Raw genomic sequence first — 15,196 nt, 5'->3', positions numbered from 1 at the left:
GTGTGGTACAAGAAGCTGGCCATGTACATCGTACAGATGGCAATTTACAAGCAAGCTTTTGTGCTTGCTATCACAATGTGCAGGCCAGTACATCAATCCTTCAGTTCCAGAGGTAGTAATTAAAGCCCTAATTGATAAGGAATAACTTATCAGTCTCTCAAGGATGATGTCACAACCTTAAATTGGGTTAAAGAAAGGTTTATTGTAGCCACAAGAGCTCTGATCGATGTTAGAACAGAAGTACCTCCAATGTATCGCGGCACAATTCTTATAAAATTATTGGGAGGATGTTCAGGTAGGAGGGACATGGGGAAATCATCAAGTAACCAATCATCAAGTAACCAATCATATTACAGTACAAACAATTAACAACCAATCAGATCATGACAAGAAGTTACATAAAATGATTCCATGTGTTTATGCTAAAAGGATAAAGATGCAATGTAAGGGTTTCGATGTTCAAGGTTTTTACCCCAGACCACACTGACCCTAAGATAGCGTGACCAGGGTACATAGCTTACTGCAAATACTGCAGTGGCTTCTGTCAACATTGTATTTTTGCTTAGTAATTAGTTATTAATCTGGTAAAGAGATTCACTTGCTGTAATTTGGGTTTTCTATTCTACTGAAAGGACAGTTAAAGGGATCTAGGTGAATTGATCAAAGGGAAAGTAATTATGGTATATGAAATTTCCTATGACTAATCTTTGGAGGTCAGGAAGGAGCAGGTCCCAGGCTGTACCAGGCCAACATTTCCCCAGGGAGGTGCCTTAAAACACAAAACAAGGAAGGTCATAGAAGAGGTCCCATAGTGTTACGAAGGGGGATACGGAAGGACACCACTTATCAATGTGACACCTGCCTCGACAAACCTTGTCTGTGTATGAAATAATGCTTCAGACTGTACCACACATCCATGGACTACACAACTCGCGTATGCCAACCTGACAGACACTACACTACTCACGTATGCCAACCCGATGCACTGTACACAACTTGCGTATGCCAAGTATGTATGTATTATAAAATTCAAATACCAGGAAACAGTAGATCAGTTCAAAAATGGGGTCAGTTGTGGGGCATTTCCACTGTTTAGGTGCATCAGGGGTTCTGCAAACGCAACATGATGCCCGCAGACCATTCAATAAAAGTCTGCATTCCAAAACGTCACTCCTTATTTTCCGAGCCCCAGCTTGAGCCTAAACAGTAGAAGTGTTCCAGAGTTATTACCTCCTAAAGTGACTGTGGTCAGAATTGTAAAAATTGGCCTGGTTATTAATGTGCAAGTTACTTTGGTGGGGTGAAGGGGATAAAAAGGTTCTGCAATCAGAGGATTGTATGGTTGTGGGTCTGTACCATAAGCGCATGGCTTTTTCGTGTGTTCCAATAAGAAAATGGAACAAGGTTGTCTTGATGGTATAAACCACCCTCAATTACAAAGCCATGTAATATCTCTGTATGAGAGCAGTATGTAAATAAAATTGATGACGTATGGCCTTTTTGTTCTGTAGCACCAGAACTGTTGTGCGTATCTCTTCGTATAAGGTTTGAAAATTGTAAGGCCTCATTGTCACATGGCCACAGAAGTTAGAATCTTATTACTGCAAGAGAGGTAACAAACTCTGGTGAGGCCACTGATGCAATTGTTGAAGCAGTAGAAAATTTAGCAGACTATCTTATTTGGTTGTCTTACCGCACCCCATACCCTGCTTTCTGGCCACATTTCAAAACTTATTTTATTTTTATCACTCTGGTATAATTCTTTTCAAAGTGATAAATATGTGTAATTTAAAACATTGTCTCTTCCTTTAATTTGACCCTATATACTGCTTTAATGCATTAGTTAGTGCAGATCTATTCGCAGGACTTGGTCCGTTAACCACATTCCTAATTTGTGGCCACCAGACGAGAGCCCTGAAAATCACTTCTACCTCCTGGCATCAGAGGCTGCTCTTTTGATTGCCTGGCACAAATTCATCATTGTGGTGTGACACAAATGTCACGTGATGACTGTCTTGATAGTCAAACGAAGAGCCACTGATGCCATTGGGTAGGAAGTGGTTTTCAGGTCTCTTGTACATCAGCCACAGATTATTAATATGGCTGATCGACTTGGTCCTGCAAGTCATTTACCATCAATTCTAATGCTTCCTTTACTCCTTTTTTAAATAGTAGACCCTCAATGCTTTAACTTGGAATTAATCAATGATATTTCTTTTTATTTCTACAAGAGTGCTGATCAGATCTCAGCATTGTGTCGAAGTATGCAAGAAGTCAACCAAGACATGGTGGATGGTCAAAATGAAAGCCCCGACCCTCCGAGGCGACCACTAGCTCGTCACTTATCAGATGCAGATAGACTTCGGAAGGTTATACAAGAACTGGTGGATACAGAAAAATCTTATGTTAAGGTAAAACCTATGATCACTCTATTATACTCTGTATAGTATACTGTCAGTTATATAATTATTCCGCAGTACTGTACAGAGTTTACCATTCATTTCAGTCTAGATTGTGGTGGTTTCCAATCTAATTTGCGCCACGTGCATAGTAGGGCCATTTTAGCAGGAAGCTGTAAAACCTCTTAGTGTGGAAGTAAGCTGGAGATCTAGAGAAAAGCAATACAAAGATGAAGAGAATAAGCAAACTCCTCGTTGGCTATATGCCTATGAAGTGTAAAACTTCCCACGTATTAAGTTTGTTAAATGTTTGAATATATGCTGCAGGTTTGCAATGAATACGTCCCTTATTCCAGAAATTAAGTATACTATAAAGGAAAAATTACTAAATAAGAAGTGTAATAGTAAAAAATCTCAAGTATTTACATACCGTACATTTATAATTCCCAAGTATTTACTGTAATGTTTTGTTACTGATGTCTGGTAATTCTCTGCTTTATGTTTGTTCAGCTGTCATTTTTTTTAAATGTACTTGATTCATTTCTTGCAGGATTTAAGTTTTCTCTTTGAATTGTACTTGGAACCCTTGCAAAATGAAACCTTCCTTACTCAGGATGAGGTAATTCTAAAATCACCATTTTAAGGTTGTACTGAGCTTGTCACCCATCCCTCGCCCCCTCTGCATTGTGTGCAGGGCTGGGGATTCAGGCAGCGCTCATAAGCCAGTGCTGTTAGTCACACTAAACAATATAAGGAGAGGATTGTAATTCATGGGGCAGAACAGTACACTGAGCCCTTGGCCACCCAATGAGGCACTGAGGTCCTCGTGTCTGTATATGTGTATATATATATATAATATAATGTATGTGTGTATGTATATACTGTACAGACCAAACGTTTGGACACACCTTCTCATTTAAAGATTTTTCTGTATTTTCATGACTATGAAAATTGTACATTCACACTGAAGGTATCAAAACTATGAATTAACACATGTGGAATTATATACTTAACAAAAAAGTGTGAAACAACTGAAAATATGTCTTATATTCTAGGTTCTCCAAAGTAGCCACCTTTTGCTTTAATGACTGCTTTGCACACTCTTGGCATTCTCTTGATGAGCTTCAAGAGGTAGTCACCGGAAATGGTCTTCCAACAATCTTGAAGGAGTTCCCAGAGATGGTTAGCATTTGTTGGCCCTTTTGCCTTCACTCTGCGGTTCAGCTCACCCCAAACCGTCAGGTCATCTGGCGTAGCACCCCATCACTCTCCTTCTTGGTCAAATAGCCCTTACACAGCCTGGGGGTGTGTTTGGGGTCATTGTCCTGTTGAAAAAAAAATGATGGCTCAACTAAACGCAAACCGGATGGAATAGCATGCCGCTGCAAGATGCTGTGGTAGCCATGCTGGTTCAGTATGCCTTCAATTTTGAATAAATCCCCAACAGTGTCACCAGCAAAGCACCCCCACACCATCACACCTCCTCCTCCATGCTTCACGGTGGGAACCAGTCATGTAGAGTCCATCCGTTCACCTTTTCTGCGTCGTACAAAGACACGGTGGTTGGAACCAAAGATCTCAAATTTGGACTCCTCAGACCAAAGCACAGATTTCCACTGGTCTAATGTCCATTCCTTGTGTTCTTTAGCCCAAACAAGTCTCTTCTGCTTGTTGCCTGTCCTTAGCAGTGGTTTCCTAGCAGCTATTTTACCATGAAGTCCTGCTGCACAAAGTCTTCTCTTAACAGTTGTTGTAGAGATGTGTCTGCTGCTAGAACTCTGTGTGGCATTGACCTGGTCTCTAATCTGAGCTGCTGTTAACTTGCGATTTCTGAGGCTGGTGACTCGGATAAACTTATCCTCAGAAGCAGAGGTGACTCTTGGTCTTCCTTTCCTGAGGCGGTCCTCATGTGAGCCAGATTCTTTGTAGCGCTTGATGGTTTTTGCAACTGCACTTGGGGACACTTTCAAAGTTTTCCCAATTTTTTGGACTGGACTGACCTTCATTTCTTAAAGTAATGATGGCCACTCGTTTTTCTTGCCAGAATACAAATTCTAACGGTCTATTCAGAAGGACTATCAGCTGTGTATCCACCAGACTTCTGCTCAACACAACTGATGGTCCCAACCCCATTTATAAGGCAAGAAATCCAACTTATTAAACCTGACAGGGCACACCTGTGAAGTGAAAACCATTCCCGGTGACTACCTCTTGAAGCTCATCAAGAGAATGCCAAGGGTGTGCAAAGCAGTCATCAAAGCAAAAGGTGGCTACTTGGAAGAACCTAGAATATAAGACATATTTTCAGTTGTTTCACACTTTTTTGTTAAGTATATAATTCCACATGTGTTAATTCATAGTTTTGACGCCTTCAGTGTGAATTTACAATTTTCATAGTCATGAAAATACGGAAAAATCTTTAAATGAGAAGGTGTGTCCAAACTTTTGGTCTGTACTGTGTGTGTGTATATGTATATATAAAATCTCTATCACTCGCACACACACATAAATGGTTTAATTTGCGATGTGGCCTGACAAATTCCCTTTTATATCATGTTGATATGTTTTTTGTTCTGCAGACTGGCTGGTAATATTTAGTTTTGATCAGCTTTAGCACTGCTAGGTTTATTCTGGTTAATGACAGTAATACGTATAACTCTTTACTTTTCTGTCTGTGCATTTTACAAATCTGTTTTACTAGAACCTTCTTAAAATACCAACTTTTAGTAGGTAAACGCTCATTAGACTCATAAAATAGCCATGCACTGTATAGTTATAATCTGCCAATTTCTCAGGACGGACCTGATGATAATCTAATGGAGGCTTCCTGAGACTCCCCATACAGAATATTATCTGTGAGAAACTCTACTCATGCTACTGAAAGCACATGCATGTATATAGGGGAGGAGAGGACTGAACAGCCATTCAGCCAAAAGCTAGCTAAAACTGCATGCCTACGAGTAAGGGGTCGTACCCATGACCATATTTTCGGTCCGAGTTGGATCCGACCAAATAGCTTGCTCTCGGACCAAAATTGTTCTATGGGGCAATGTTCATGTCTGCAGTATTTTCTGATTGGATTTGACTATCGGATCGCACTTGGTCAATGAGTCTCTGCAAAACATCGGACTGTACTCGGATGTGAGTTCCCTCTGAAAGAATGGAGAAAATGGAGACTTTTTTCCTTCTCCTCATCCAAAAATTTGGAACACACTCTGATCTAACTCTGATCGGAGTTTGATCTGAGTGTAATTAGCATAATCGGCCCGATTCTCTCGGACAAAAGAATACACGGTCGTGTGACCCCAGCCTAAGAATGAGTGATCATGTAATGTACAATACTCATATCAAGCTGATTGTTTGCTATTTTTTTAGCCCTAAAACTTTTCTTTTTGGTGCTGCTCTTAGATGGATTCTTTGTTTGGCAGTCTGCCTGAAATGCTTGATTTCCAGAAGATATTCCTCCAAACCTTGGAAGATGGCATTTCAAGTTCTACCGACTTCAACATACTTGAGACTCCGTCGCAGTTTCGAGTAAGTCATTAATTGGTTCTTATTATTGCAAACAGGATAATGTGCATGACATATGTTATGTAAGTGTCCTAGTTTACTGTAGGTTGGATTACTCATTGTTATTATAAATGACAAAGTTTTAGAACTTGACAGAAAATATGCTTTTTACTCACTTGGTGCCATGGATTATTACTCTGAGTGTGTGCATCATGAATGATGACACTAAATGTATGAGTAAACCAGGCGTGATTATGGGGATACGGTATCTTCACCCTTGGGTACTTGTGTGGTCTTCTTGGGTATGGGATGTACCACATGTTCTTGCACTTTTTAATGGAAAATAAGAGGAATGAAAATCAATAATTGTCTTTTTTATTTTTCAGAAATTGCTGTTTTCCCTGGGGGGATCATTTCTTTATTATGCAGATCACTTCAAACTGTACAGCGGATTCTGTGCAAACCATATAAAAGTGCAAAAAGTTCTAGAAAGAGGTAATGCAGCCACTACTTATTGTGAATTCATTGAATGCCCCACTTTAGAGTAAATCATTATACTATGTGCACAGTGGTGGATACTGTAGACACCGGGGGTCAGTCACATTTGTAACTATACCACAATTTCTTCCACCTATTTTCACTGCAGCTAGGACAGACCCAGCTTTCAAGGATTTTTTGGATGCAAGAAATCCCACAAAGCAGCATTCATCTACCTTGGAGTCATATCTAATCAAACCAGTGCAGAGGGTTCTCAAATACCCACTTTTATTAAAAGAACTGGTGTCCTTGACAGACCATGAAAGTGAAGAGCATTATCACCTGACAGGTACATTTTCTTACATTGTGTGTAACTTGTATTTATGATATATTACATTTATGGACATGTGTAATATTTATACTCACACACATAATGACACTTGAATCCTCTATTGGACAGACAGGCATATCTTGTGTGTGCGCATCAAATGTCCAACACGGTAATATCTCTTTAAAGCCGTTCGATACTGCTAGTAAAATTCAGATCGTATACATTTGCCAATATACGCTAAGCAAACAGACAGTGATTATGAAAGTTGTCAGCTTTCTAGAAACAAAATTTTTTTTTAAGGAGAGGTTGAGAAAAAATTGTAGAAATCTGCTGCACCTGCTACGTTAGTAGTCCATGGCCGATGGACCCTGTGCCAATATCTGTGAACCTTAATATCTGTGAACATCAACTGTGAATCTTCTGATTAATAGGCTGCTGTGTGATTACTTTGTTGACCTACTAATTAGAAGAGGTGCCAGTGATGCTGACATGTGACAAGAGGTTGGCAGAGCTCTAGTCGTGCAGCCATGGACTAAAGACATGGCCACTGGATCATGGTCCTGTAAATCTTTTTGCCTATTCAAAGGGGTTTAAACTCCTCTCATTCTGGGGATCATTGGCGATGACAAACAAGACCTTTCTGATCTTTACAGATTTATTTGTGACTGATCAGTGGATCATTTTCACTTAAATTGCCTCTTTAAATGGATGAAGTTAATACATCTGTTCAGTGGAGTAGCTAGGGGTTCAGTTCATGAGCCACTAACCATGTTTACAACTATGGTGGCACTTCAAAATGTGGGTATAAAGTGAACTTGGCAAATGACCATGATGTTACTGAAAATATACAATGGCATGTCAAAGTTTGGGCACCCCTGGTCAAAATTACTGTTATTGTGAGCAGTTAAGCAAGTTGAAGAGGAAAAGACACATTCCCTTTGTCTTTTAGGCAAAAATATACATTTTCAGTTTTTTCATTTTAAAAATTACAAAAAAAGAAAATGGGCTCATTGAAAAGTTTGGATGCCTTGCATGGTTAGAACCTAGTACACACCTAGTACCACAGATTGTAAGCTCTTTTGGTAACCAGCCAAGAGTTTTTCAATTCTTCCGTGGAAATTTCTTTCGGTTCTGTAAGATTCCTGGATTGTCTTGCATGCACTGCTATTTTGAGGTCTAGCCACAGATTTTCAATGATCAGATCAGAGGACTGTGAGGGCCAGTGTAGCTTGCACCTTTTCAGGAAGTCTATTGTGGATTGTGACGTGTGTTTTAGTATCATTATCCATTTGTACAAGCCATCCTCTTTTCAACTTAATCTTTTTTTCAGATGGTGTTATGTTTGTATCAAGAATTTGTTAAAATAAGGCAACTTTTCATGTGACCAGGCTCGTTAAAGGGTCGACATTGACTTGTAGGTTTGCTACCTTCCAATAGGTGGCACTAGAGCTCTAGTTCTCTTCCTCTCTGAAGAGACAATTTGCATAATTAAAATTTCATTGAAATGTTCCCCGTGCCATTGGCTACAACACAATCCCAAAGCATGTTTGATCAATCCCCCTATTTAACGGCTGGCAAGATGTTCTTTGCCATGTTTGTGCAGATGTCTCTGAACAGAAGAACAATGTACCACAACTCCAGAGTCTACTAAATCTTTATGAAGGTCTTTTCAAGTTGAGCGGGGGATCTGATTTGCCTCCCAAGCAATCCTATAAACAGATCTCACTGAAATTTAGCTTGGTCTTCCAGACCTTATCTTTACTCCACTGTGCCTGTTAACTGCCATTACTTAATTGCATTTCCAATTGTGGAAAGGACAACTTGAAAATGCTTTGCTTTCTTCTTACTTCCTTCTTCTGCTTTGTGGGCCTCCACTATTTTCATTTTCAGAGTGCTAGGCACCTGAATAGAAGAACCCATGGCTGCTGTTTTTTGGCACAAGGTTAGAGGAAGCTGGGTTTTATAATCTGGGGAATTTGTATTGCCTGGCCTTTCCTAATTATGATGGTGCACAAGCCATTACCCTAACAGGATAATTAGGGAGTGAAATTTTGGTGAAATTTTGGTCAAAGTTATCTGCGCACACAAATCTCCAAGGGCGCCCAAACTTTTGCATCGCCTACTTCCCTTTTTTGTAATTTTTAAAACATTTTTGTAAATTAAAAAAAATTGCTAAGCTGTTCACAATGACAGTCATTTTGATCAGGGGTACCTAAACTTTTATATGCCACTGTATCTGTATCCAAACACCGATATTACTTCTGTATGGTGATCATATAGTTGTCCTGCAGAACATATAGGAGATTACAGTACAGTTATAGATAACTTACAAGTGATGTTTTTTCTGACGTATTCGTTCACTTTTTTGTCTTTCATCAGGCCCAAGCCAATATAACAATGTCTTTCACCTATGGTGCTACAATAGATTTTAAAACAAAGACACATTTGATTTGTGACATTTCAAATATTGTCTCCATCTATTCCCAACCTGCACAAACGCCTCATCCCACAGCTGAGCCTTCTGCTGCCATATGTAACTCGATTACCACATCTGCTGTGTGGCACAAAAACAATGCTCCTCTGGGTTCCCACATAATAATGCCCACCACTGTGCCCCTTACAAAGTAAAATGCCACTTTTGCACCCTCTAAAAGTTAAAATTGTCCACTTGAAAATTTTATGAGCTTTTAAAAACCAGTGCCCACATTTTGCCCCCTAAAATAATAATGTCCCCTGTGTGGACCTATGAGGGACATAATATCTCTAATCTCCTATAACAATATTGCTTTTTAAGTGCCTTCTTAAAATTGAATAATGTCTCCTAAGTCTCACCGTTACAATAATAATGGCCCGAGTCCCCTCCATTTACAGTAAAGTATCCTGAGTCCCCCATGTACATTGCCCCTAAAAACAATATGATGGGCCCACAGCTCCCGTATACACAGTATGGTGGGGCAATAGCTTCCCTATATACACTGTGTGCCCACAGTTCCACACTACGATGGACCCACAGCTCCACTGATCACAGTTTGATGCCCTTTACATTATATGATGGCCCCCACACTCTATGATGCCCAGGCTGTCTTTGTATAAGTAATATTAAATAATTATTATATACTCCCCTTTGCAAACATTGCAGTGAGTTGCAGGTTGTATTGCAAATAAAGAAAATCAACTATTTTTAAAGCATCTGAAATAGTGAGTAAAAGAGCTTGTGAGTGGATTGCCTTACAGTGGTATTCCCACCTCCAAGATCCTATCCCATAATGTAGAAGATGTAGGAATAATAATATTTGGTATCACCTCTAATTAGAAATGCACTGTAATATTTTTGATTCACTATGTGGCTTACCCCATGTGCAGGGTATTGCAGTAGCTTAAAGATCTATGGTTGCGACCACTATCAACTAACCGTCACTATATGAGTTGTCATAGCCAAGGATACCTTAGCTACTGCAATGCCTGCACATGGGGTAAGCCACATAGTGAATCATGAGAACTATATGGAGCGCCCCCGAGTTAAGGGCAATGGGGTACTCGGTACTGGGTCCTTCGGTTCGGGGGATGTCACGGTGGCCTGACCTGGTTTGTGGCCCTTTGAGGGATGTCCAATGAAAAGGAAAGTTTGTATGATGTTCGTGACGCCACCTGTGGTATTCGGTCAGGGTGACCGACGCTGCTTAGGGGTCCGCTGGGGTGATGTTATGGCAGCTAGATGGTATACCTTCCCACAGGTGAAGTGTATCCCAGGGCTTCCCAGAAGTGTAGATGGTGATGGTGTAAGGCGCGGTGAATAACGAGGACACAAGGTTGCAGTCTCTTTACCTTTTACTGGAAGCTTCAGTGTCCACAGTCCTGGGCGCCAGATCACGGGGTAGGCAGAGTCCGGCCGGTCTGAAGGCAAATCCAGAGTCTCCTTATCCAGGTGGAATGCAATAGCCTTCCTATGCGCACAGTAACACAGTAGGTCCTCACTTGCTTAAGCTCTAATGAAGTCCACACTGTTATTACTCTTCTCTCTGTTCCCCGTGGTCGGATAGAACAAAACCCGTATGACTGATGGCCTGAGGCTTGTTTATAGGGACCCTAGAGACACCCCGACCCCCACAAGTTGCCACCTGTCTTCTTAGGTATTTCAGGTCGGGCAGCCAACTTGGAATTGACTGTCCTGCCAGTCTCTGAAGCAATGGCGTAGAGCGCTTCACTCCCTCGGTATCCTGGCTAACGGAACACGCACCAGAAGGATGCAGCTCCTCACGTCTACTATCCTCTCTGGTATCCACTTGTTGCTATGCCATCGTTTCTCACTCACTAGAACACACTTCCTTTCAATGGCTCTTTCTTAGGATGCTGCCGCATGGGGTGCAGGCGCAGCTCTGTGTACCCTTGTCCTCCTCAGACCGAAGTCTGGATCTGCTGGAGATCACTCCAGACAGCTCGGCCTGGAGACCTTTCTCTCTGTCTCCTGCCAGGAACTTCCTCTGATGCTCACTGGATCGAATCCAGCTAGCTTCTCCCTACTTCCTATCCAACCCACCAGTTTTACCTAACTGTGAGGAGTGGCCTAATGGATAGAACCTTTGCTCCCCCTGGTGGACTGGAGTGTGAAGTGTGTGGTGTGTTTGTGATACCTGGACAGAAGATCTCCTTTATTGCCTCCAGACGTAATATTGCTCCCCCTGGTGGGAGAACAACATTACTGCAGCAACCAGGACCCTGGGGCGCTGCATATACTCCATTTCTCGTTGGTGAAATGTCTTAATGTTATTATTATTACACTTTCTGCATATTGCAATAGCATCTTGGAAATGGGAATACTCCTTAAATGTGACTTTGGATTCATGGAGTTTAGAAGGGGAAACTTGTAGCATGAATCTTCAGGACAATGAGACGGCAAGCAGTGGAATAGATGGAAGAGTGTCAGGGAGAATAGTCCTGATCCGGCACACCCCAGCAAGTTTGAGAAGTTGACAATGAAGGGTGTGTCAGTGGAGGCATCACACTGCTGCAGCAAGACATGTCGTCTGAAAGACATGGGAATGTCTGCTCCAGTAAAGGTGGTAGGTGGTTGTCCAATACTTTAACATTGATGGCCAATCCTTAGAATTGGTCATCAGTGTCTGATCAGTGGAATCAGAGAATAGTACCTTCAAGGTCTTTGATTTAAAAAGGTTGTCCACTACTTTAGCATTGACCTAGACTTGGGATAGGTTATCATTGTCTGATCGGCCGAGGTCCGACACTGGGCATCCTGCCGATCAGCTGTTCTCGATGCCGGCGACGGCCGGAAGTGCTTAAGTACGGAGCTGTTCCATCTGATAGTGACGGCGGCCAGGTACTGCACATCTGCCCCCTATTCAAATAAATTGGGGCAGATGTGCAGTCCCTGGCCATTTCTATCATCAGTAGACGGAGCAGCTCAGTGACTGGGCAGTTCTGGCTGCTACAGGCACCTAGAGGAGCTGACCAGCAGGGGTGCCAGGTGTCCCACCTCCACTGATCAGACATCAGGGCCCTTTCCTAAGGTTACTTCATCAATGTTCAAGTAGTGAACAACCCCTTTAAGGAAAGGACCTTGAAGGTAGTATTTTCTGAAATACTGCCAGTACCATATGCCATGTTGGATAGATAGCGGGCGATTAGGCAGGTGAATAAGTGGCAAAGGCTCTAAAAGAGGGGTGGGCTGCACCTCAATTAAGCGGGTGCAAATGAGCTGGGGGAGTGTTTAAACTAGGAACTGAAGTGGTAGGAAAATTACTGTATCAGAGAGGAAGATAAAACTGTAACACGGTTACTGAAAAAGAATTGAGCTCATGGGTAGATGGCAAAGTCCACTTTAGTGACTTGGTACCAGGCAGCTGCAGCCAAGGCAAATACAATCATGAGAAGCATTTAATATAGGCACAGATGCTCATGAAAAGAATATACTTTTGCTTCTATACAAGTCACTAGTGCAGCCCTTCTAGAATACTGTGCACAATTTTGGGCTCCATTGTATAAGACGAACAAAGCTAAACTAAAGTAGGTGCAGAGAAAGGTGGCCAGGTTATTTAAAAGATGGGTGACCTGCAATCGCAAGACGGGTTATCAAACTTGGGGTTATTCAGTTTGGAAAAATGAAGGAATGGGGGCGATCTTATTACAATGTGCAAATATGAAGGCACAGTACAGATGTCTTTAGAATGGCCTTTTTACACCTAGTCTTGTGACTATGGATCATCCTCTAATTCTAGAGAAAAGTAGCTGAAATCATAGTCACAGATGGTGGTTATTTACTGTGAGAGCAGGGAGATTCTGGAACTCTGCCACATGATGTTGTAATAGTTGATTACCTAAAAATGGTTCAAAAAGGGCCTGGATACCTGTTTTGAAAAATGTGTTACAGGTTATGGGTACTAGATTCTACAATAGGATGTTGATCCAGGGATACATATGTGAAGTCAGAAAGGTTTTTTTTCTAAGATGGAAACATTTTGTAGCCAACTAGTTCATGTTAACCTCTAAGTACCTCCTTGATCTTTTTTATAGCCGTGTAATTTTGAAGAGAATATGCTCTGAAATGGCTAAGCGCCGAGCTGAGTATATCTGGTTAATTTATGATCCACAGAATAAAAAAATGGTTATTATCACAGCTATACAAGAAAAGTGTTGGTCCATCTGTGCAAGCTGTCTCTGAGCAGTTCTAGCAAGCAGCATTGCATGTTCCTATGGTGTTAATATTGTACATTTCTAATTAAATACTCACAGTAGACTTTTTATAGATGTGGAAATGAGCAAAGAACCTGTATGGGTTGGATCAAACTTCTTTAGAAAGTATATGATCCTAAAACTAGAAATGCAAATTAACTTTTTTTATAATGTAAAGTTTTACTGTTTCCATTTTTTTTTTAATGTAACTGATCGCGATACAATTTGAAACTTTAGTGATGAATTGCCCTTTTTTATTACTTTGTTTTATTTCCTTTTTTTCTATTTAACAATTGGATTTACACACTTGCTAAGACTGGCAAGCTTCTAAACATTATACCATTGTGTCAATATTGTAGGACGCACATGTTGATCGAGGAATATGGCCAATACTGTACCAAACCCCTAAACCAGGTTATATATGGTGAATAATACCGTCTCCTCCTTTCCAACAAAACTACAGGGACGTAATAAAACTTCAGGAAGCTCAGGAATTTGATAAAACTTCAGGGATTGATCACTTTAATAAATATGCTCCATTGATGTTGTTCATGCTTCATCTGTTTGATTGATAAAATTAATGAGTTGCTTGGCAGCAATCACATGTTTGAATCCCAAAAATCCCAATATTTTATCACTTCAAAAATGAAACTATTCTGTTTCCATACTTTGTAGTCTGCAATGTCAGTCAATTATTGAATTTTCTACTTTCTAAATTTACAGAAGCACTAAAGGCTATGGAGAAAGTGGCCAGTCACATTAATGAAATGCAGAAAATCTACGAAGACTATGGAACCGTGTTCGATCAACTAGTAGCAGAGCAGAGTGGAACGGAGAAAGAGGTAACCTAAAAATCTGGACCTCTCCACTGGTAACAATGTTTTCTTGGGAGGGCACCTTTCAAATGAAGTTTTATATTCGCAGGTCACAGAGCTCTCTATGGGGGAACTGTTGGTATATTCTACTGTAACCTGGCTTAATATCTTTCCATCTCTTGGCAAAACAAGAAAAGAGCTTGAACTGACAGTGTTTGGTAAGTGTTGTATATATTGTATATATATTGTATTATTATACTGTGTGTGTGTGTGTGTGTGCGTATGTGTGCGTATGTGTGTATATGTATGTATATATATATATATATATATATATATATATATATATATATATATATATATATATATATATATATATATATATATATATTATACAGTACAGACCAAAAGTTTGGACACACCTTCTCATTTAAAGATTTTTCTGTATTTTCATGACTATGAAAATCGTACATTCACACTGAAGGCATCAAAACTATGAATTAACACATGTGGGATTATATACTTAACAAAAAACTGTGAAACAACTGAAATTATGAACTATGAAGTTCATTGATTAGGAAAAATGACCAAAATAGAATATTAACAGAAAATAAACTAAGCTACTATGAGCTCGGGTACTTTATTTTAGAGGTTTCCTAGAACTATCTTATAACTTGTCACATCATACTAAAAGAGATGTCTACTACCCCCTTCAGAGGCATTTGTGTTTTAGGCTTTGACTAGAGCGGTGTTTTAAAATAATTTTAATATTCCATAATCACCTTCCTAAATATTTTTTTTTAAAGAGGGGGAGGAGCACAGGCCTTTTTAGGTTATCCAAAATGGAGTAGAGAGCTTTTTATTTTGCAGCTCATCTGTAGTGAATAGGACGTAAATGCCAAAAAACATAACCAACTTATGGTACTTTGCACATGAACAAGAAGTGCAATCAAATGGGGCATGCAAATTATCAAGGAATC

General features: G+C 40.3%; 1 protein-coding gene across 10 annotated transcripts in view; it reads left to right on the top strand.

Moving 5' to 3' along the window:
• TIAM2 (TIAM Rac1 associated GEF 2) overlaps nucleotides 1–15,196 on the top strand; it is a 643,262-nt gene that overhangs the window by 588,429 nt on the left and 39,637 nt on the right. For all 10 annotated transcript variants that reach the window (XM_077289067.1, XM_077289068.1, XM_077289064.1 and 7 more), the window contains 7 exons: nucleotides 2,232–2,411; nucleotides 2,950–3,018; nucleotides 5,808–5,933; nucleotides 6,296–6,404; nucleotides 6,556–6,735; nucleotides 14,128–14,246; nucleotides 14,329–14,437. In XM_077289067.1, the coding sequence (XP_077145182.1) occupies nucleotides 2,232–2,411; nucleotides 2,950–3,018; nucleotides 5,808–5,933; nucleotides 6,296–6,404; nucleotides 6,556–6,735; nucleotides 14,128–14,246; nucleotides 14,329–14,437 (892 nt within the window). The remainder of the gene's footprint in view (nucleotides 1–2,231; nucleotides 2,412–2,949; nucleotides 3,019–5,807; nucleotides 5,934–6,295; nucleotides 6,405–6,555; nucleotides 6,736–14,127; nucleotides 14,247–14,328; nucleotides 14,438–15,196) is intronic.

Source organism: Ranitomeya variabilis, chromosome 2 (assembly GCF_051348905.1).
Source record: "Ranitomeya variabilis isolate aRanVar5 chromosome 2, aRanVar5.hap1, whole genome shotgun sequence".
Lineage (NCBI taxonomy): Eukaryota > Metazoa > Chordata > Amphibia > Anura > Dendrobatidae > Ranitomeya > Ranitomeya variabilis.
This window is presented reverse-complemented; position numbering and strand designations above follow the sequence as displayed.